General features: G+C 47.1%; 1 protein-coding gene across 1 annotated transcript in view; it reads right to left on the bottom strand.

The window, feature by feature from the left end:
• The window catches only part of LOC121537308 (collagen alpha-1(III) chain-like), a 44,681-nt gene extending 22,041 nt beyond the window's left edge, over positions 1–22,640 (bottom strand). The window contains exons 1-7 of the mRNA XM_041844970.1: positions 22,509–22,640; positions 12,768–12,919; positions 11,909–11,966; positions 11,212–11,299; positions 10,731–11,086; positions 10,390–10,539; positions 10,141–10,308 (exon numbers count right to left, since the gene is read on the bottom strand). Of these exons, the coding sequence (XP_041700904.1) occupies positions 10,141–10,308; positions 10,390–10,539; positions 10,731–11,086; positions 11,212–11,299; positions 11,909–11,966; positions 12,768–12,883 (936 nt within the window). The 5' untranslated portion in view covers positions 12,884–12,919; positions 22,509–22,640. The remainder of the gene's footprint in view (positions 1–10,140; positions 10,309–10,389; positions 10,540–10,730; positions 11,087–11,211; positions 11,300–11,908; positions 11,967–12,767; positions 12,920–22,508) is intronic.
• Between the last annotated feature and the right edge of the window lie 2,187 nt (positions 22,641–24,827).

Here is a 24,827-nt window from a genome sequence, read left to right as displayed (position 1 = left end):
TAGAAAGCCTCCGTTCTGAGGAGGGCAATGTGGGGCAGTCTTATTTTTCCTCCACTGATGATCTGTTTATTCTTATTTTTGTGAATCAGTACCCAAAAACAACACAGTAATTTTTCAGAACACAATGAGAAATACTCAGAATGACAGTTTGTTTTACACCACTGTGCTAGTACAGGATAAAGTTGAGCTGAAGGGGATGTTAGATAGTGGGTCCATGGCTACTACTCTGCGAGCAGATATTGTACCTCGGTTGAGGGAGGCAGGAGTGGTAGAGGGGAACTTTCTAGCTCCTTCAGACATCATCCTGGTGGGTTGTGGTGGGACGCAAACTAGCCAAGTGGGCATGTGTGACTTAAAAATTCAGCTTTATGGCTTCAGCTATGTAGTCCCAGTACTTATTGTAGATGGGCAGGTTGATGAACTCATTGTGGGCACTAATGTGTTGAAGTCTCTGATTAGACAGTTCAAATCAAATGACAGCTACTGGCGGGTGGTGGGTACACCAGGGTCCTCTAGCCAGTGTGAAGACAGCCACTTCCTGCGTCTCCTGTCAAATCTGGAGAGAAGGAGAGGAGACTCCATCCCAGATAAAGTGGGCACCATTAAGTTGAAGAGAGCAGTAACGCTCCAACCCCCAAAGACAAAACTCTCTGTGGGCAGTACTGTTGTTGTCGAGCCCAGCACGTCTCGTTGTGTGAATCGACACATATTAGTGGGGAGAGTAGTTACGCCTCTGTGGGGGGATGGATGGCTCCCTGTGAAGATTGTGAATCCAACAACATCGCCAGTTACCCTGAGCCGAAATGCTAAAGTGGCGGATGTGTACCCTTGCATTGCATTGCAGGATTTTGATGATGTCAAGCAGCAAGCAGCTTACCAGAACATGGCAAAAGTTAAATGTGACAGCTCACATGGCAGTCTGACAGCTAAGAGTTCAGTTGGTGGCAGTGTAGTTAATGGCAACAGTACACTGAGCAATCTTGGACTTCAAGGCCTGTCTGTTGAGGAGTGTCCAGTTTCACAGTTCTGGAAAGATAAACTTGTCAATTTAATTGGGAAGTATGACACAGTGTTCTCTAGACATAGCCTAGATTGTGGTGAGGCAAAGGAGTTCTGCCATCGCATACGGCTGACTGATGACCGCCCATTTCGATTACCTTATCTTAGGCTTTCTCCAGCTCATTACCAAAAACTCAGGGAAACACTGGATGATATGGAGGAAAAGGAAATCGTCAGAATATCCAGCAGCGAGTATGCCTCACCATTGGTGCTGGTATGGAAAAAGAATGGGGACTTGCGCCTGTGTCCTGACTTTAGGTGGTTAAATGCCCGCACAGTAAAGGATGCTCATCCCCTGCCTCATCAGGCTGATGTACTGGCCGCACTGGGAGGTAATGCCTTCTTCAGCACAATGGACTTGACGTCAGGGTATTATAACGTGCCACTGCATGAAGAGGATAAGAAATACGCTGTCTTTTCCTCTACTTTAGGCCTGCACGAGTACAATCGGTTACCTCAGGGCCTCTGCAACAGCCCGGCTACTTTTATGAGAATGATGCTGACCATCTTTGGTGACCAAAACTTTCTAAGTCTCCTTTGTTATTTGGATGATCTGATGGTTTTTGCTAAGACGGAGGAAGAGAGTCTGCAGAGACTTGATATAGTTTTTCAGCGGTTGCAGGAGCACAATCTTAAACGGTCTCCATTTAAGTGCAAGTTTTTGAGGTCTGTTAAGTTTTTGGGCCACATCATTTCTCAGGAGGGTGTAGCCACTGACCCTGCTAAAGTTCAAACTATTTTGAATGTGACTGAGAGTGAGATGATGGAAGCTGATGGTGTCACTCCGTCTCCTAGCAAAATCCGTTCTTTCCTTGGTATGGTAGTATACTATCAGCACTACATTGAGAATTGTTCCATGGTTGCTAGGCCATTGTTTCAGCTAACTACAGGTCTGAAGAAGCCTAGGAGAGGCAAGGGTAGGAGGAGGCCTGGTCCCTCTCGCAGGCTCACTGCTGCAGACTGGACAGCCAAATGTCAACTCGCTTTTGAAGCTTTGAAATCAGCACTAGTTGACCAGGCACTGCTGGCTCATCCAGATTTTTCTCTGCCATTTTTACTTTCTGTGGATGCATCTACTAGTGGTTTGGGAGCTGTACTATCCCAAGTGCAAGATGGGAAGGCAATAGCCAGGCCAATAGCTTTTGTTAGTAAATCTCTTAATCATGCACAATCCAAGTATCCTGCTAACCGGCTGGAATTTCTAGCCATGAAATGGGCTATTCATGATCAATTCAGCCATTGGCTGCGAGGGCATAAGTTTACTGTGTGGACCGACAACAATAACACTCAAATATATTCTTACAAAGCCGAGACTTGATGCATGTGAGCAGAGATGGGTTGCAAAGCTGGCACCCTTTAATTTTGATATCCAGTACATACCAGGTCCCAAGAATGTCGTTGCCGATGCTTTGAGCAGAGAGCCATTTGCCCGCTCCACAGTTCTGCACCGACTGACAAGAATTCCATATGATGTCCTGCTGGAGGAAGCCAGAGGCCTTCGAGTGGATGATGTTCAAGACATGTTCCGCCTCTCCTGTGAACAGCCCGAGGCTGGCTGTGGAACGTCTATGGCTCCTGGGAGTGAGTTGAGTAGAGCTGGAGACGATGTCAGTGGGTTGGTTTCCTGTGAAGAGGTGTCTGCTGTCCTCCATGCTCACCACCGATGGGATGATGGTGAGGGCCGTTTCACATGTGCAGCACCTTGAGAAGTTGATGTCCATGGGTCAGAGCCCTTTACCTGTCTTTGCACACAAGGAACTGTATGATAACCAGTCACTGGATCCTGTCATCAGCAGAGTCATGTTCTTTGTAGATAGAGGCCGGCGCCCATCTAGGAGAGAGCAAGTCCTTGAAGCTAATGAAACAGTTTATACTCTAAAGACAGTAGGGATTCTGTATCGAGTCTCAAAACACCCAGTGAGTAAGACGAAAATATTCCAGTATGTCGTACCTGTGTCTTTGAGAGGCCTTGTGTTGAAGGGAGTTCATGATGATGCTGGTCATCAGGGTCAGCAGCGCACATTGTGGCTTACGAGACAGCGGTTTTACTGGGACTCTATGGAAAAGGATGTCAAGGAATACGTGGCCCACTGTAAGAGATGCGTGTTGAGTAAAGCACCTGAGCCTGAAGCAAGAGCTCCACAGCACCTTTGGAACTCGTGTGTATTGATTTCTGGACTGCAGAAGATTCAAACAACAAGTCTATTGATGTGTTAGTAGTGACTGATCACTTTACTAAGCTGGCCTGTGCGTATCCATGTCCAAACCAGTCTGCTAAGACTGTTGCTCGTGTTCTCTGGAATAATTTATTCTGCATTTATGGGTTCGCTGATTGTATCCATTCTGACAGGGGTGCTAACTTTGAGAGTTCACTTATTGCAGAATTACTTCAGTTATCTGGTGTTGGAAAGTCCCACACCACACCTTATCATCCCATGGGTAACGGTCAAGCAGAACGTCTGAATCGCACATTGGGTGGCATGATTAGAGCTCTGCCAGCTAGGTCTAAGGCTAAATGGCCTCAGATGTTGAACACATTGACATTCTCCTATAACTGCACTGTTCACGAGACTACTGGGTTTCCACCCTTCTTCTTGATGTTTGGACGCACCCCTAGGTTGCCGGTAGATGTTATGTTTGAAAGTGTGCTGTTGGATGGGGCACAGTAGATGTGGATAAGTATGTCCAGTCTCTGGGTGAGGATCTGAGAGAGGCCATGACATTGGCCCAGCAGCATGCCAGTAAGCAACAAAAGAGACAAGCCGAGGTCTACAACAGACGGTCGAAGGGTCATTCGGTAGAGAAGTGAGACAGAGTTCTACTTGCTAACAAGGGAGAGAGGGGCAAGAAGAAACTGGCTGATCGCTGGGACAGTGCAGTGTACATAGTGGTTGCGAAGAACAGCTCACTGAACACATATCGTATACAACACCCTACCACTGGACGCATCAAAACTGTGCATAGGAACCTGATTATGCCAGTCAACTTTCTGCCTTTGCCTTCTTGGGGTGAACCTGAGGGTCACGGATCTCTATCGAGTGGTGACGTGATCTCTGAGATGTCTGCAGCGTCCAGCAAAGTGGATGGGAGTGACGCAAGGACTGTCCACTGGGTAGCAAGCATTCCTGAGTCTTCTGGGAGGATACTCCAAGAGGATGGTGGAGTCCCAGCTGATGGAAGTGAAGTGGAACAACCGTATGAAGTCCCCTTGAGTGAGGTGTGCTCAGCAGAAGTGGACCAGAGAGAGATCCCCAAAGCCTACAAGAGTTCTGATAGCGAAACTCCATTCAGTGGGGATGGTGCTGTGACAGATGTTGTTAACTTGGTTGAAGATGCTTCGTCAGTGTGGTCTGTGACAATCTACCAGGATTCTGATCAGTCGTCTGACACTACTAGTGTTGAGTCTGTAACTGAAAGTGTGCTGGCTCCGGATATGCCGATTTGTAGTATTCCCCAACCTGAGGTTAGACCTCTGAGCACGGTTAGTGCTGTCCGTGACATTCCTGCTAGGTTTTTGGGGAGGGTGTTCGGATTAGACTAGGTAGACTTATTAAGCCAGTGAATAGGCTAATCCAAACTATGTCTACACAGGAAATGAAACAGTTCTTGGTTTCTCAGTGACGGTAGGATATTGCCTATCTTTTTTTTCTTTCTTTGTGTATGTGGTAATCTAAGTGGGTCTTAGAGTGATTTGTGTGTAGTTCATCAGCATAAAATGTATTTGGCATTTTTTGTATACAGTTGAATAAGGGATTAGCTACCTCTTATTTTTCCTAATCCTTCACGGGATAGCTTTCCAGCTGATCGACCATTTGTGGGTCTAGAATTAAGGGACTACACTGGGTTACTCTGTCGCCCTGTGGGTGTGAAATGTTTTTTTTCTTTCTTTGCTTTGTTACCTTCGAGGTAATGTGTTTTGTTTTGTTCTTATAATCTAGTGTAAAACAGTGGGGGTGAATGTAGTACTGTGATGTTGTTCCCCTAGATAATGCACCAAGTTGCACACAAGGACCAGTTCAAGTAGGCCAGGTCAAGAGGGGATGTTAATAATAATAATTCAATGTGTTTTCTTTATTTAATTACAGCTGCATAGCTAATGTTATTTTTTGGTGTACAAACATTTTTATATATCTATATTAAATACACCTGGTTGTAAAAGTGTTGTATATTTTGGTTTGGTCCATCGAGGGTTATCTGTACTTACGTACCCTCTTATTGTTCTCTTTTGCCTGACCTTCAACTAGCAAGGTATGTTGTCCTTGGCTCTGTAATTTGTCAATATAAAACTGTGGTAATGGCATTGTGATAAGGGCATTGCGTTCATCCACCTCTGGCCTGCTGGCTCCCCTTCCTCTGCGGAAGCATAGTTCCCGCTCAGCCCAGTCAAAACTGTTCGCTGCTCTGGCACCCCAATGGTGGAACAAGCTCCCTCACGACGCCAGGACAGCGGAGTCACTCACCACCTTCCGGAGACATTTGAAACCCCACCTCTTTAAGGAATACCTGGGATAGGATAAAGTAATCCTTCTACACCCCCCCCCCCAAAAATAAATACATAAATAAATAAATAAAATAAATCAATTGTAAAGTGGTTATCCCACTGGATATAAGGTGAATGCACCAATTTGTAAGTCGCTCTGGATAAGAGCGTCTGCTAAATGACGTAAATGTAAATGTAATGTTACACAAAGTGCTGTTACGCAACTATAGGTTTTGTGACAATGTGGACAATATAAAGATTTATGTTAAGAAGTTTCACCGAGCTCGCTAATTAGGGTACCTATTGTAATTTGTGAGTACTTGGGACGGTGTTTGAGTGATTTTTCATGTGCTCACGCAGGTGCCCGAGAGCTGTGACTGCGCCAAGGGCTAACATATTGTGTGTTGTCTCTTCGTGTGCAGGGCAAATAAAAAGAATCCAACCATCAGAATTCCAGTTGTGGCAGTGTCCTAATTAAAAGTACACAACGCAGAACGAACCACGCTACACGAGCAAGTGTCCATTGAAATTTTCCAATTTTTTGTTATTGATATTATTCGAATAGTGAAATAATTTCAAATGCCCATCCCTAGTTTGGGGGCCCGCACCTTTTGGGTCATTTTTTTAGTGGTCCCCCTCTTGACAGCGGAGAGAATTTTTTTTTTTTTAAGGTTAATTTCATGCAATTCTACGCATTTTGCCATGGGGCGTAGAGAAAATGTTGTGGTTTTAAAGCAACTTTTCTGAAATTTAAAAAATCTGGCCATGGGGCGGACAGAACATTTTGCCGTTTTATAGCAAATTTCCTGCAATTCTACACATTTTGCCATGAGGTGGAGAGAACCTTTTTGCAGTTTTTAAAACCAATTTCATGTAATTCTATTCATTTTCCCATGGGGCCGAGAGAACATTTTGCAATTTGAAAGCTATTCTAAAATGTTCCATGACTTATGCCATGCTCATATGATATCTGAGTGAGAGTGACTAACAAAATCAATGGGGGCCCCCTGGAGGAAACGGCGCCTGGGCACATGCCCTGCGTGCCTGCTCAGTAATTCAGCCATGATTACTACAAGGTGTAGATACCAATTAAAACATTTTTAGCTCACATGTGATAATTGACTGTCAATGACTGACATTACAAGAGAAAAACTGCTGATGCACTACCAAATTTCGAAATTGCACCTTGATGATTCTACTATTTTAACTCTCAACAGTAAGTTGAGACCCCGACTGAGTTCCTAAAAAAATTATTAAAATAAACAAAAATTGGGTTGGGGGCCTGTAGCCCTGAGGGGTATCCTACAAAGCAAGCTAGATCTACTCAGGGTTTTCTAAAGCTAAGCAGATTCAGTTAGCGTCACAATCCAGCTCAGGCTACAGCCGAAATCAAAGTTATCTTGCAAATTCAGCAGGCTATGGTGTGAAATAGTCTTTTAGAAGTGCCGTCTTTATTTCATTACTTATCGTTAATGCAGTCTTGGCGTGCTTATGTAACAGTGTTACTTCCGTCCCTCTCCTCACCCCTACCTGGGCTTGAACCAGGGACCCTCTGCACACATTGACAACAGTCACCCTCAAAGCACTGTTACTCTTCGCTCCACAGAAGCCGCAGCCCTTGCAAAGCAAGGGAAACAACTACTTCAAGGTCTCAGAGCGAGTGACGTCACAGATTGAAACACTACTAGCACGCACCGCTAACTATCTATCCATTTCACACCGGTTACACTTATCAATGCATAAACACCTTTTTCCCCACTCCTATCTATATATTTTTTTTATTAAGTCATACAAAAGTGTCACATTGTGTGAAGTTTAAAATGCATTCTGTCATTACTAAATGTGTAATGTGATATACAGTATTTTAACATTAAACATTTTTTAACACAAAAAAAACGTTTTCCTAATTATTCGTCTTCCTCAAATTAAGGGGATGATAACGCAATCTTTGCAAGAGGGAGCAAATCTGATTTCATTGATCCTCAACTTGTGGCTCAGACATGTCATTCAATGGAGTTAGCTGTGAGTTAAGCAGGCTAACTCAAATTTACCTGGCTAAAAGGTGAGCCACTTTTGTATGATCGGTTATCCCGAGGCGAGATCAGAGTTGACCAAAGTTACCTCGCCAACTCCTCAAACCTGCTTCGTAGTATACCCCTCAGGATGACATGACACATACGCACACACAGTTGTATTTAATTCACACAAATACTGCATATGCTCACATTCACATACATACACACATACTCACTATTATACACATTCCGTTAATATACAGTGTAAACAAACGCATACATACAGTAGAAAATAAGTAGAGCAACAACACAGACACACACCCACTGTTAAGATAACATTGTTTACTTTACATAGCTCTGTCAATCTACCAAACCTGTGACCGAGCAGATTACAATCACCCTGTTTGTGCTGTGCAAATGCAGGTGAGCACGCACACACACACACACACAGACACACACACATACACACAAACAGGCACACAAAACACACACAGTAAGACAAAACAGGTAGGACTGCCAAACACACAGGAAAGTTTGATCTTTATCCAATCATTGTCCCTCCATTTCCCTCTTTCAGTGCAGCCCACAAACTGGCCTTGACTGTTTATACACAGTATTTCCATCAGGCTTATCTGGTTACAAAATGATATCATGAGTTATGGCATACTTTTAACAATGAGATTTAATCATGTCTGTGGGACATATTCTAACAACTAAAGGATGATTTTGGCATACTTTGATCAATTCTGCTTCTCTCCTAGACACAATCTGTGAAGATCTGACGTTCTATTAATGTGGACAGATAAGGTCAGTAGAGCCCATGGGGCTGGAAATAGTGATAAAGATCAGGCTGAAATTGCTCCCTACACACTGATCTAAGCTCAGTTTCAATGGCTAAGATTAGGAATTGAGGTTAGGGTGATCTGTACGTAGACCTGTGGTTAAGGGGGGACTTCAACCCGGAGCGTTAGAGATCTAATCTTCCTCTGAGCTCAAACAATGAGCACTGAGCAGAAGGAATAACAAAGTGGAGGACATAGTTCCCTCTGGTGGGTAAATGGTGGAACTGACAGGTTAATATTGCTGCCATATAGCATCTACACTCAAAACCCCAAGGCATTTCTATCTCAAATACTTCTAGTAAATTAAACTCAAAGTCAATAAAATGCGTATGTGGTACTGACTCAGAACTAAATGAGAAGTCAAATCAACTCTATTCTTTAAGTTATGACAACAAACTAACTATTTCCCCAGTATGTGCCACTGCAGGTTAATTCTTTGGAATTGTTTTTAATAATAATAATATAGTATTTCTGCATGTACATTGAGTGACTGATTTATAAATGTTATGCTACACAAAGATAAATGACATATATGCCTACTTGCAGGCCTAATGTGGCCTGTAAACCATGAGTTTCAGGCCACTGTGTTAGGATAAAGCTAGGCCTCAAAATAAGAACTTATGAGATATGTAATGTACTGTCATAAAGAGTTTAATAATGATAACATTTGCCTAGGAACTCACTTGTTGAAGGCCACAGGACTGAAAATGAACAAATTCAACAACCATGTCTCTGTCACTAACAAATACAGTCCAGACTAGTACCTAAAACAACATGGCCGCTATTGACCAATAAACATTCGCGTGGGCTTGGTCTGGCATATAAATGCATATAAATCAGTCAAGGATATTCGTATTGTAACACAATTTGGTACACATGTTGCAGACACTGTCAAGACTCAACATATGTAAGAAAATTCATATCGGCCACACGGTGGTGCTATAATGAGCACATGTTTATATCTCTTTATCTGTTTGACTCAGAGTGCTGAAATTTGGCACACATGCTCAGGTATATGAGTCTAGCTAACCCACGTGATATCTCAGACACCACTGGCCCGATTTTGACGAAACTTGGGTGAATGATGTGTCTTGCCATAGAGATCCGTCATTTACACAATTACATTGATTGGCCCAAGGGGGGCGCTGCATCATTCGTGGGGGACTACATGTTTACTGTTGCCTTTTTTTAAACTCTTATTATTATCTATCCTGATGCCTAGCCACTTTACCCTACCTTCATGTACATATCTACTTCAAATACTTCATACTCCTTCACATTGATCTGGTACTGGTACTCCCTGTATATAGCTCCCTTGTGTATTTTATTGTCCCCCACAATGAAATCGGGGAGGGGACTGTGGATCTGTCTTCGTTCGTATGTTCGTCACATGCAATATCTCAGACAGCACTGGCCCGATTTTGATGAAACTTGGGTGAATTATGTGTCTTGCCATAGAGATCCGGCATTTACAAAATTACAGTGATTGGTCCAAGGTGGTAGCTTATAGTAATTAACTGCATCATTCGAGGGGGGCGACATGTTGACTGTTGCCTTGTTTAGTTTTGAGTCAATACCACATAAACCTTTTAAGTAATAATTACTTTTCATTGACTTTGAGTTCAATTTACTAGAAGTATTTGAGTAAAAAATGCCTTGTGGGGTTAACAGTGTACACATGCTGGTGAAGAATTACAACAAATATACTGAGTCTCTGTCCATGAGTGTCGTACAGGGGGCGTACCTTAGGGAAGATGTGCAGGTGGAATGGATCCAGCTGTTTCCGTGGAAACTCCTGGCTGCGGGGCAGTGGAGGGGGCGGGGCAGAGGGTGACTCTCCCACACTTGATTGGAGACTTGATTGGTCATCTGACTCTGCGTTCCCATTCTCCTTCTTGGTTGCCTTGTCCACCTTAATCAATTTTATTTAATTAGAGTACGAATTCATACAGTATAATGCTGTTCCATCACTCCATTGGAAAACACTGTTTACCTTCTTGACCTTCCGTATGGAGGCGTACTCTGCCGTTACGGGGACCTGGGGGGCCATGGAGGGGAGGGAGGGCAGGGCCGATCCGTTAGCACTGCTGGGCCCATTCCCTCCTCCTCTGCTACTCCCATTAACAGCTCCTCTGCCATTCCCCTGAGGTATACACACACAAACACACAGAGTTGGAAGGTACTGGTCCTTCCATTGGGCCAACCAATGAAAAGCAAAATAACAAAATTAACAACTAACATTTTTACAGGTAGGCGGTCACAATATAAAGTGTCTCCAATGATGACGCGATGTCAACACTTCTATTGCGTTGCTTTCATAGCATAAATACGCACATTCCCATTCCTGTTTCCGTTCCCATTGCGGACACCATCGGTGCAAGTCCCGTTGGCTGATGTGGACGGGGGAACGGGTGGCACCGTGTCCACCTCTCTGACCCCTACACTCTCGTACAGCCCGTCGTCAAAGCAACGGACGGGTGAGTTCCGGATCCCCACCTCAGTGTAGGTGTGGTCTCTGACCCCCTCTCCTCCTTCCCCCTGGATATCTCCCCCCACTGGGTCTCCCTCCCCCTCGGGGCTGGTGGGGATCAGGGGGAGCTGGCGGACAAGTGGGGGGCGGAGGTCAGAGGTGGAGCGACGGCTGTGGAGGAGGAGAAGGTCCATACTGGCTGGACGGTTCTTACACCCACCTAGAGAGAGCGAGAAGGAGGGGGACTTGTATTACCAGGTCATTGTTACATAGTTTCCATTTCACCAATGTACCGGTAGTTTTCTAGTTGTTGGCAGTCTATTGGTTGTTGGTATTGTTACTCACTGTTGCCGTTGCGGGGCAGGCGGTTGATCTCATGCAGCCTAGTGTCAGATTTACTCATGGAGCTGTTCTTGGGCTGACGGAGAGCACCCTATACAGAGAGCATAGACACTGCTCAGTCTGATGTACAATAACTGGGTGGTGCTAAACTCTTAGAAAAAAGGGTTCCAAAAGGGTTCTTCGGCTATTCCCATAGGAGAACCCTTTTTGATTCCCAGCAGAACCCTTTTTGGTTCCAGGTAGAACCCTTTTGCGTTCGATGTACAACCCTCTATAGAAAGGGTTCTACATGGAACCCAAATGGGTTCTAATTGGAACCAAAAGGGTTCTACTTGCACCAAAAAGGGTTCTTCAATGGGAATAGCCGAAGAACCCTTTAAGGGTCTAGACAGCTCCTTTTTTTCTAAGAGTGTAGATGTGTTTGATATTTCTGCTGCTATAAATGAGGGTGATAATTTAGTAGATTTTATGCTGGGTGGTAGAGTGAGCTCTCAAAGTCATGTGTAAGGTAGTACTAGGAATGCAATTTATTGGGTGGGCCGATAACAAACGACGGTAAAGGGATCGTGGATGGGGTGCAATGGATGGTAGGTCTGAAATATACAACATAAAGAATAAAAAATGTATGAGGTTAAAGAAGGGGTTAATATGGGGTAAGGGAAAAGTGAAAGGGCCAGCGTGGGCAATTAAAATAACTCACCATGTCTCCTGAGGTGCCCTTCTCTCCATTGGCCGGAGGATGCTTGGTCTTGTTTTTCCTGAGGACACATGAAGGAACAATTATTATTATTGTGCTATTATTAACCATGTCGCTGCTGAGTTTCACTCAGAGAGAAGTAAATATTCCTCCATGGTTGCTAACACGTCACTACGGGCGCCTTGGGAACGGTGTATCCATGGGGGACTGTTGATAGGGCGAGCCATGTGATGCAGGTGTGCTGAAGACAGCAGTAGAGAGAGAGGTGGGAGAGGAGGTGTGAAGGTATATCTGACTATACGTGCAACTGATCTCAATTCTCATATGTGGCTTCCTCTCCTCATCTACTGCTCTTCACCTGTACCGATCGGATCTAAATGGACATGTGAAAGTAGATTCCCGGAGGCCATCCATACATTGCTTTCCCCTAGCCTGTGTTTTTCAGTTCAGTGAAGATAAAGGAGAGGAGATGCACATGTGCACCTACACACGCACAGAGGCCACTTAGTACCATTGAGATGCCCCAGGGACTCTGTCTCTCTCTCCAGCCCAGGACACATCTCTCTAGGCACCTCTCAGCTCTGCCTGCCCCCGGGGAGCCATGAGCAGGTGTCTAAGCATCCACATCCCACAGGACTGTCACACCATAACAACACACTGGAGGCAGGAATTCGGCACCAGAAAAATGAATGGTTTACAAAACTGAAGAGTAATGAGTAGCCTTTTTTTCATACAGTTTGGGGCAACATCAATGTATTTGTTCTTTATTGGTTACATTTACAGAGAGAGAGAGAGAGAGAGAGAGAGAGAGAGAGAGAGAGAGAGAGAGAGAGAGAGAGAGGTGTGGGCTGTGACCTCTCACCTCTGGCAGCCCACACAAACCACCACGATGACGATGGTGACCACGAAGGCTGACGCCGCGGCGATGGCCCCTAGCAACAGCACCTTACGGTAGGAATCGTCCATCACAGAGGCCATAACACACTCACGCAGAAGGAGGGTGCTCAGGAAAACCTGCAGAGGAGGGGTTGAGAAAAAATTAAGAAAATAAGATGGTTAGGATCAACTTTGTTTTCAACATTTCATTTTTGACAGGGGCCCTGTATTGCTAGTTAAACAGAGTATGTGTTTTTGATATGAGGAGTTTTTTTAAAGTGTGATAAAGATTACTGAGTGTACACCACAGAAATATATAAAAGAGTAAGAGAGTTTGAGAGTAAGATTAATACTGTATCTACAGTGGTGCACGGAAACAAAGAGAGAGGAAGGTGTTGCAAAGAGGGGAGGGGGGTATTGCACAGAGCTACAGTAGGTGAGCAGAGGGTTATGTGTGCTTGAGCATCCGTCTAGGTTTCTATTTTGGGCTTGCTACCACAAGTGCACGTAGCACAAAAAGAAAACGGAGAAACATGCTGGGTTGTACACTACATGTAGCTAGAATGTTACAAATAATTTCTGGACACAAAGTCGTTGAGAAGATAACATATTTTCTGAAATTACATATTTCCACCTACACTACACTCCCTCTCTCCATAATCCAAAGTGCATACATTAAGACAGCTAACATCCTACAGATATGTGTAGGATTCCTTCTGTCACGATCGTTCGAGGGAGTAGACCAAGGCGCAGCGTGATGAGCAAACATATTTTATTATCTTTAGTGATAATAATAACAAAACAACAAACGAACACGACACGTGAAGTCCTAGGTTTAACACAACCAAAACGGAACAAACCAACAGGAACAAGATCCCACAACTACTGTGGGTAAACTGGCAGTTTAAATGTGGTTCCCAATCAGAGACAACCAGCCACAGCTGACACTCGTTGCCTCTGATTGAGAACCACACTGGCCAACATAGAAATAGCACACATAGAACTACAACACAGAAACTAAACACATAGAATCTACACACCCTGGCTCAACATATAGAGTCCCCAGAGCCAGGGTGTGACACCTTCCATGTTACTTGATGTTAGCTCATACTAGTAATTGTATTCTCATGTAGTTCGTGATTCTCAAATGTAAGTTTAACAGAATAACACAAATAGTCTCGCTGTCCAGCCTCAAAACAAATTTTTCTGGCCATCAGTATACTTCATTTAATTTCCTGGCACAATATGTTTGTTTTCCTTCTCAATAAGAAGGAAAGTGATTGCTTTGCAATGTTTTGAGGCCTACATCCTGACAAGCCTAGCACATTTAATCAAATACTTATTTATGATGCACACACACGTATGCACACACTATACACACACGTAAAAAACAAACACACACATACAAGTACACACAAGCACACCGCACTAGACTACACTACACACACTACACGTACGTACAGAAACACACACAGTACACACCCACGCATGCACACATACACACACGCCCCGTAGCACTCACTTCTATCATCATTAAGTGTTTTGAGAAGTTAGTTAAGTATCATAATCACCTCCACCTTACCCGACACCCTAGACCCACTGCAATTTGCATACCGCATCAATAGATCCACGGATGATGCAATCGCAATCGCACTGCACACTGCCCTATACCATCTGGGCAAGAGAAATACCTATGTAAGAATGCTGTTCATTGACTACAGCTCAGCCTTCAACACCATAGTACACATCAATTAAGCTCAGGGCCCTGGGTCTGAACCCCGCCCTGTGCGACTGGGTCCTGGACTTCCGGACGGGCCGCCCCCAGGTGGTGAAGGTAGGCAACAACACCTCCACACAGGGCCCCCAAAAGGGTGTGTGCTCAGCCCCCTCCTGTACTGCCTGTTTACCCATGACTGCGTTGCTACGCACACCTCCAACTCAATCATCAAGTTTGCATACGACACAACAGTGGTAGACCTGATTACCAACAATGACGAGACAGCCTACAGGGAGTAGTTGAGGGCCCTGGCGGAGTGGTGCCAGGAATATAACCTCTCACTCAACATCAGCAAAATGAAGGAGCTTATCGTGGACTTCAGGAGATAGCAGAGGGAGCACGCCCCCATCCACATCGACGGGGACGCAGCGGACAAAGTGAAAAGCTTCTAGTTCCTTGGCATACACATCACTGACAATCTGAAATGGTCCACCCACACAGACAGTGTGGTGAAAAAGGCGCAACAGGAGGCTGAAGAAATGTGGCTTGGCCCCTAAGACCCTCACAAACTTTTACAAATGCACCAATGAGAGCATCCTGTCAGGCTGTATCCCCGCCTGGTACGGCAACTGCACCGTCCGCAACCGCAGGGCTCTCCAGAGGGTGGTGCGGTCAGCCCAACGCATCACCGGGAGGACACTGCCTGCCCTTCAGGTCATATACAACACCCGATGTCACAGGAAGGCCAAGAAGATCATCAAGGACCTCAGCCACTCGAGCCACGGCCTGTTCACCCCGCTATCATCCAGATGGCGAGGTCAGTACAGGTGCCTCAAAGCTGGGACCGAGAGACTGAAAAACAGCTTCTATCTCAAGGCCATCAGAATGTTAAATAGCCATCACTAGCCTACCTCCACACAGTACCCTGCCCTTAGCTTAGTCGCTAGCCGGCTACCACCCGGTTACTCATCCCTGCACCTTAGAGGCTGCTGCCCGATGTACATAGTCACTGGACACTGGTCACTTTAATAATGTTTACATACTGTTTTACCCATTTCATATGTATGTACTGTATTCTAGTCAAGTCCATCCTATTCAACTATTGCTGTACATACACCATTCTATCCACGTATTCTTCAGATATGCTATATATTCTATCCACATACTGTCTATAATGTCTATACATTCCATCACATATCCGGACTCCGACATTGCTCGTCCTAATATTTCTATATTTCTTAATTTCATTCTTTTACTTTTAGATTTGTGTGTATTGTTGTGTATTGTTAGATATTACTGCACTGTTGGAGCTAGGAACACCAGCATTTCATCTGCTAAAAAATGTATGCGACCAATACAATTTGATTTGATTTGATACACACACACACACACACACACACACACACACACACACACACACACACACACACACACACACACACACACACACACACAGAAAGCTTTCCCACTGGAAAAAAATGTGATGACATTAAATCAACTTTTAACCTACAACAAATCCAATGACATGGTGAATTTCTGTTGTTGATTTCAAGTAGAATTTACGTTAATTGACAACTCAACCAAATGTAAATCAAAACTAGACGTAATCCTGATACACCTTGGCCAGGGAGGGTGTTGTGGCAGTATTGCCCTATTTCTCAGATGAAATTAAACCCCACGCAAAGCTTGCCTTTTTCATGTCGATAACTTATGCTGTTTTCAGCACATTCACACGTATGCCTGCATACACACGCATGCACACACAGACATGCACACACACAGTCAGTGAAAGTGATGTGACCAAACCACTGGATTAGTAGGAAAGCTGAACACAAGGGACATGAATGACAAAAAAGCAGTCAGCAAAAGGAGGTCATGGAGAAAGAAAGAGAAAGAGAGAGAGATGTACATTTCCCAAGTATTTTGGCAATATGTACAGTGTTACGTCGTGCCAATAAAGCAATAAAGCAATTTAAATTGAATTGCTAGAGAGAGACAGAGATGGGGGATGCGAAATTAAGAACAATTCCAGAATACACAATAGGGTCTATGTGGTTTTCTGTTTCTCAGAGATAAAACTGCATCTCTTTTCCTTCCTCCTTCCTCCTTCTCTCCTCATCCCTCACTCTCTTCATCTCTCCCTCCCTCTCACTCGCCCTCACTTTCTGCATGACCATGCAGAGATGTGAAGTTATACACAGCAAATGAATTAGCACCCAAATGTGCAGTGTATGGAACAGTGTCAGACTGGTGTAGGGTGGATGATAGGAATCAGGCGCAGGAAACCAGGAGGACGTCAACAGAACTTTACTAAGTCCAAACACAAGTATAAGTCGCCAACCCAACCGGGTGGCGCGAACAATTACGCACGAAATACACAGTGCGGAAAAACAAGAAAAAGCGCACACAGTGCGAGCTCTCGTAAAATACAACACAACGAGAGAATAAACTCGAAGAGGCAGGCTGACATAAACAATCACGCATAACACCTGACCCAAACAAACAAACTAAATAAGGGGAACAATCAAGACACAAATAAGGGACAGGTGTTATGAACAGACAAAACCAAAAGAACAAGAAACATCGAACGGTGGCAGCTAGTACTCGGAGACGACGACCGCCGAAGTCCGCCCCGAACAAGGAAGAGGAGCAGCCTCGGCCGAAACCGTGACAGTACCCCCCTTGACGCGCGGCTCCAGCCGTGCGCCGACCCGGAGCTCGAGGACGACCCGGACGACGCGGAGCAGGGCGCGCAGGATGACCCCGATGGAAATCGGTCAGTAGGGGACTGGTCTAACACGTCCCTCCTTGGCACCCAGCACCGCTCCTCCGGACCGTACCCCTCCCACTCCACGAGATATTGAAGACCCCATCCGGCGTCTAGAATCCAGGATGGACCTCACGGTGTACGCCGGAGCCCCCTCGATGTCCAACGGGGCGGAGGAGTCTCCTCAATCTCAAAGTCCTGGAGTGGACCAGCTACCACCGGCCTGAGGAGAGACACATGGAACGAGGGGTTAATATTTTTGTAGTCAACAGGTAGTTCTAACCTATAACTCACCTCGTTCAATCTCCTCAGGACTTTAAACGGCCCCACAAACCGCCGACCCAGCTTCCGGCAGGGCAGGCGGAGGGGCAGGTTTCTGGTTGAGAGCCAGACTCGATCTCCAGGTGCGTACACTGGCCCTCACTGCGATGTAGGTCGGCGCTCGTCTTCTGTCGACGTATGGCACGCTGCAGATGGACGTGTGCAGCGTCCCACGTCTCCTCCGAGCGCCTTACCCACTCATCCACAGCGAGGGGCCTCGATCTGGCTCTCATGCCATGGTGCCAGCACCGGCTGGTACCCTAACACACACTGAAACGGGGTTAGTTGGGTGGAGGAGTGGCGAAGAGAGTTCTGTGCCATCTCGGCCCAGGGCACATATCTCGCCCACTCCTCCGGCCGGCCCTGACAGTATGACCTCAGAAACCTACCCACATCCTGGTTGACACGTTCAACCTGCCCATTACTCTCCGGGTGGTAACCCGAGGTAAGGCTTACCGACACCCCCAACCGTTCCATAAATGCCCTCCACACTCTAGAGGTGAACTGGGGGCCTCGGTCAGACACTATATCCTCGGGTACCCCGTAATGCGGGAAGACATGGGTGAACAGAGCCTCAGCGGTCTGTAGGGCAGTGGGTAGACCCGGCATGGGAAGGAGACGACAGGCCTCGAGAACCTATCCACAACGACCAGGATGGTAGTATTCCCCTGTGAGGGGGAAGGTCGGTAACAAAATCCACCGAGAGGTGGGACCAGAGTGTTGTGGAATAGGCAGGGGTTGTAACTTACCCCTGGGCAAATGTCTGGGCGCCTTACACTGGGCACACACCGAACAGGAGGAGACATAAATCCTCACATCCCTAGCTAACGTTGGCCACCAGTACTTCGTGCTAAGGCAGTGCACCGTCCGGCCGATACCGGATGGCCAGAGGAGGGGGCGATGAGCCCAACAAATGAGGCGATCGCGTATCTCGAGCGGAACGTACGTCCGACCCACAGGACACTGAGGGAGGACTCGGTCGGTGCGTAACGCCCGCTCGATCTCACCATCAACCTCCCACACCACCGGAGCAACCAGACAAGACTCCGGTAGTATGGGCGTGGACTCAACTGACCTCTCCTCTGCGTCATACCCGGGACAGAGCATCTGCCTTCCCGTTCTGGGACCCAGGGATGTATGTGATCTTAAACACAAACCGGGCCAGGAACATAGTCCAACGAGCCTGGCGAGGATTCAGTCTCCCTAGCTGCCCGGATGTACTCCAGGTTACGATGGTCAGTTTGAATGAGGAAAGGGTGTTGAGCCCCCTCGAGCCAATGCCGCCACACCTTTAGGGCCTGTACCACGGCTAACAGCTCCCTGTCTCCTACGTCATAATTCCGCTCCGCCGGACTGAGCTTCTTAGAGTAGAACGCACAGGGACGGAGTTTAGGTGGAGTACCAGAACGCTGGGAAAGAACGGCCCCTATCCCGGCCTCTGACGCGTCCACCTCTACTTGGAACGGTAAAGAGGGATCCGGATGCGCCAACACCGGCGCCGAGGTAAACAGGTCCTTCAGTCTCCCAAATGCCCTGTCCGCCTCAGCTGACCACCGCATAGCGCACCGGACCCCCTTTAACAGAGACGTTATGGGAGCTGCCACCTGTCCAAAACCCCGGATAAACCTCCGGTAGTAATTCGCAAAACCCAAGAACCGTTGCACCCTCCTTCACAGTGGTTGGGGTCTGCCAATTACGCACAGCTGACACCCGGTCTACCTCCATCTTCACCCCTGACGCAGATAACTGGTAACCCAGAAAGGAGACCGACTTCTGAAAAAACAGACATTTCTCTGCCTTGACATATAGGTCATGCTCCAACAGCCTCCGCAATACTCGGGCGCACCAGGGCTACATGCTCAGCACGGGTAGGACTATACACCAGAATGTCGTCGATGTACACAACCACTCCCTGTCCCTGCATGTCCCGGAAAATCTCATCAACGAAGGATTGGAAGACTGAGGGAGCATTCATCAACCCATATGGCATGACTAGATACTCGTAGTGCCCGGAAGTCGTGCTAAACGCTGTCTTCCATTCATCGCCCTTTCGGATGCGCACCCAAGTTATATGCGCTCCTAAGATCCAATTTGTAAAGAACTGCGCACCGTGCAGTGACTCCGTCATAGTCGCAATCAGAGGAAGTGGATAGCTGTACTTCACTGTGATCTGATTGAGACCGCGGTAATCAATACACGGCCGCAGACCTCCATCCTTCTTCTTCACAAAAAAGAAACTTGAGGAAACGGGTGAAACGGATGGCCGTATGTATCCCTGTCTAAGAGACTCAGAGATGTATGTCTCCATAGATTTTTTCTCCTCTTGAGACAAAGGGATACACATGGCTCATGGGAGAGCTGCGCCTGACTGGAGATCTATCGCACAATCCCCCGTCTATGAGGCGGCAGCTGCGCAGCCCTAGTCTTACTGAACGCCAGTGCCAAATCCTCATACTCGGGGAATCTGCAGTGCTGGCATTAGATTCGGACTCTCCACCGAGGTCGCCCCTATGGAAACACCCAGACACCGCCCCTCACATTGAGCAGACCACCCTTTAAGAGCTTTCTCTAGCACCCAATAATAGGGTCATGAGTCATCAACCAGGGAAGACCCAGCACCACCGGATACGCAGGAGAGTCAATCAGATAAAGCTGAATTCTCTCCTCATGACCCTCCTGCGCCATCATCTGAAGTGGTGCTGTGACCTCCCCTAATCAACCCAGACCCTAACGGACGGCTATCTAGGGCATGGACGGGAAAAAGGCTTATCCACTGGAAGGAGGGGAATCCCTAACTCTACACAGAACTGGCGATCTATAAAATTCCCAGCTGCGCCTGAATCTACCAGCGCCTTATGCTGGGAACGAGGTGCAACCTGTGGGAAACAAACAGGCAAGGTTAGGTGCACGACAGAAAGCTCTGGGTAAGCAGGACGCCTACTCACCTGGGGGACCCCCCAATGCTAGACCTGCCATCTCCTCCTCTGGAGGACCCGCCCCAGCACCTAGCCGCAGTGTGCCCTCCACGACCACAGTTGGTGCAAGGGCCAGGTCCCCGTGGGCTCCTCCTCCTCCGTTCCCCAGCGCCAGCACCCCGAGCTCCATAGGACTCGGCTCGGGAGGCGCTGGAGAGTGGAATGGGCGAACCCCCCCTCCGGGGACGCCCACGGGTGGCGAGCAGGGTATCCAGCCGGATGGTCATGTCGACCAGTTGGTCGAAAGTTAACGACGTGTCCCTGCACGCCAACTCTCGCTGGACGTCCTCTCGGAGGCTGCAGCGGAAATGGTCAATAAGGGCCCGCTCATTCCACCCTGCATCAGCCGCTAGGGTCCGAACTCTAAGGCAAAGTCCTGTGCGCTCCCTCATCCCCTGTCGGAGGTAGAACAGACGTTCCCCCGCCGCCTTCCTTCTGGTGGATGGTCGAATACAGCACGGAAGCGGCGGGAGAACTCCGCATAGTTCGTAGTTGCGGCGTCCATTCTCCTCCACTCGGCGTTGGCCCACTCCAACGCCTTGCCGGTGAGACAGGAGATGAGGGCTGAGACGCTCTCGTGTCCCGAGGGCGCCGGGGTGTACGGTGGCGAGGTAGAGCTCCACCTGCAGCAGGAACCCTTGACACCCGGGCGGTGGAGCCGTGACGCCCTCGGGAGCGAGAGCCGAATCCCACTGGGTTCCGGAGATGAAACCGGAGGGCTGACCGCTGGAGCTGGGTCGGTGGTTGGAGGTGTGGGCACCCCGCTGGTCTCCAATCGGTGTAGAGTGTTCATCACCCTCTCCAGGGCGTGACAGACTTGGTTCTATTCGGTCCTCCTGACCACGAAGACGTTCGTCCATATCGGCGGTCGGCGCGGTCGCTCCTGCTGATTCCATTGCGATGCGTGATTCTGTCAGACTGGTGTAGGTGGATGATAGGAATCAGGCGCAGGAAACCAGGAGGACGTCAACAGAACTTTACTAAGTCCAAACACAGAGTATAAGTCGCCAACCCAACCGGGTGGCGCGAACAATACACTGCACGAAATACACAGTGCGGAAAAACAAGAAAAAAGCGCACACAGTGCGAGCTCTCGTAAAATACAACACAACGAGAGAATAAACTCGAAGAGGCAGGCTGACATAAACAATCACGCATAACACCTGACCCAAACAAACAAACTAAATAAGGGGAACAATCAAGACACAAATAAGGGACAGGTGTTATGAACAGACAAAACCAAAAGAACAAGAAACATCGAACGCGTGGCAGCTAGTACTCCGGAGACGACGACCGCCGAAGTCCGCCCGAACAAGGAAGAGGAGCAGCCTCGGCTGAAACCGTGACAAACAGACAGACAGCCCCCTATGGAACAGACAGACACAGACAGATAGACAGACAGACAGACAGGCTGCTGACAACAGCTATCGAGAGAGATAGGGAGATATGGGGGGGAGATGTAGATAGAGAGAGAAATGGAACTGCAGAGGAGAAGAGCTATGAGGGAGGGAAGGAGACAGAAAGAGGGCGAGGGAGATGAGGGCAACAAGGAGTGAGAGCAGAGAAAGTAATGAAAGAAGACCCCGACAACAAGGGAAATTGCTAGACAGGGAGGGAGAGTGAAGCAGGGAGGCAGAGAGGGAGAGAGAAAGACTGAAACAGGGAAGGAGGAGAGCTCAGGGGAGAGAAAGAGGTCATTGGTAGACTATTTCCACCTGTCTCCTCTTCCTACTCCTCCAAAAATTAAATGGAGAAACACAGATATCATTTCAGCTTTCCCACGAGAGCGTTCATCCGAACAACACACAGCACCTCAGCATGTTTCCACATACTAAACACACACTATATTTAAACATTTAATGAATATTTAGTTTTAACAATGATTATGATTAGGAGGAAGAGGAGGGGAGGAGGAGGAGGAGATTGGGAAGATAATAAAAACTATACTTCTGTTGCCGCGGATGGTGGTGATGATGATGATGAAGATTATGACTCAGACCTGGTGCTGAGAACATCTTGAGAGGAAGCGTTTCTCTGGAATCTCAGAACAGCAGAAATGCAAAAGCAGAGAGCAGAGATGTGATAGTGAGATGTGAGACCAAAGAGATAAGAACTGAGATGTGTGTGTGAGAGAGAGAGAGAGAGAGAGAGAGAGAGAGAGAGAGAGAGAGAGAGAGAGAGAGAGAGAGAGAGAGAGAGAGAGAGAGAGAGAGAGAGAGAGAGAGAGAGAGAGCGGAGAGAGAGAGAGACAGAGAGAGAGAGAGAGAGAGAGAGAGAGAGAGAGAGAGAGAGAGCAGCAGTAGTGTAGCAGAACAACCACAGATAGAAGTCAGGGCTTCCTCTCTGAACTCCCTTAGACAAACAAGAGCAGAGCTAGAACACAACACCACTCAAGATGACATACAGAGCTTATTTACATTTTACATTTTAGTCATTTAGCAGACGCTCTTATCCAGAGCGATTTACAGTTAGTGAGTGCATACATTTTCTTGTGAGCTCTCTCTGTAGTTCTTATAGGACAGGACAGTGACTGGTGTTGATCAGAAAACATATTTTCAGGTGTTATTCTGTAATGTCCACAGCCCTCTGTCTGATGATCTAAATCACATGTCAAACTCATTCCACGGAGGGCCGAGTGTCTGCGGGTTTTCACTCCTCCCTTGTGCTTGATTGATGAATTAAGGTCACTAATTTGTAAGGAACTCCCCTCACCTGGTTGTCTAGGTCTTAATTGAAAGGAAACCCCCAAAATCAGCAGACACTAAGCCCTCCATGGAATGAGTTTGACACCCCTGATCTAAATGTACCTGTAGTGTTGCCAGGTCAATGACCACTTTGAAACAGCAGGGGGCAAGGGAGAGTTTAAGGAGAGTGACAGCGTAGGTGTAAATTCCAACGGTTTAGCAGTCACTTCACTGAAAGTCTTCTCCAAACAAAATGATTTTGTCCAGACCTTGAAAGTGAAGCTGTATTATTTTAGGGAATTAACTTTGAGACACAAAGGTCTGAATCTTAACTTGTGATTCCTGTGAGTCCCTGGAAAAACCCTTTAACATCATCTGCATTCTTGTCATAGAGCAGGATTTTCAATGTTTCTGTTGGGCTCTGTGCTAACCTCTGGAAAGGGAAGGGAGGGTTTCAGCTACATAGCCACCACCCCACCCCGCTGTCTACCAAAGCCCAGCCCAGCCGCACAGCCTCTTGTTATGCTTCAATGGTCGCCGCAAACTCCCCAAAAGCCTATTTTCCCTCTCCTCTCCCTGTGGGATTAAGGGGTCAAACGCCTGCCGACGCAATTTCCCTAATTGTTGCCAGAGCTTCACAGGCAGGGTGGAGATGTGTAGACTACCCTGTCCTCTTCCACTACTCTCACTCTGTCATCACATCAGCACACATCACACTAAGTGATTATTCTAGCAGAACATCAGAATAGAGCATCAGTGTGTGTGTGTATGTGTGTGTGTGTGTGTGTTTGTGTAGCACCCCCTTCAGTCTGAAATGAGAACTGCATCGTCGTTCATCCTTAAACTCTCAACCTCTAAATCAATCTGTCATCAAGGTGTTTGGAGATTGGTCAGTGACTCTCACATAATCTATGACAGATCGGGGGAGTGGGAGAAACGAGAGAGAAGGTTGGAGAGGGAGTATGGGTGTAGAGAAAGAGGGAGAGGGAAAGATAGATTGTGAGAGAGAGCAAGATGGAGAGAGACAGAGAGAGATGGGAGAGGAGGAGTAAAGAGTTAGAGAGCGATGGAGAGAGAGAGAGTGGGAGGATATAGAGAGAGAGAAAGAGAGGAGGGAGAAAGAGGGGAAGCCAGGAAAATATCACAACATAGTGGGCTGAGTTCAACAGAGGCCTTGCCCCCAGCAGCACATTACACATTGCAGCAGAGGAGATATCACATTATGTCCTCAGCAATCTCTGCCCCCGTGAGACACCACCATAACAACACAGAGAGAGAAGAGATGGGAGGGGGGGGGCTGCCATGTCCGTCTCTAAGCCACAGTATAAACACACACACACACACACACGTCCTAATGTTATCTAATAACACTGCAATATTCTGTACATGGTTGCACTGTGACCTTGTCTCACTCATTATTTACAACCATTAAGCAACTGTATATCTGCACTTGTTTGTATATGTACATAGTATATACACTGTAACTACTGTCACTGAAGTGCACTGGCTATGATGTCACCTAGATGTTCTTATCTTTGGTTCAGTTTAAGGTGGGTGGGACGGGAGATACAGTAAATGACTG

The sequence above is a fragment of the Coregonus clupeaformis genome, chromosome 24 (assembly GCF_020615455.1).
Source record: "Coregonus clupeaformis isolate EN_2021a chromosome 24, ASM2061545v1, whole genome shotgun sequence".
NCBI classification, from domain to species: Eukaryota; Metazoa; Chordata; class Actinopteri; order Salmoniformes; family Salmonidae; genus Coregonus; species Coregonus clupeaformis.
The sequence above is the reverse complement of the archived record's forward strand: the minus strand, read 5'-3'. Positions and strand labels throughout refer to the sequence as shown.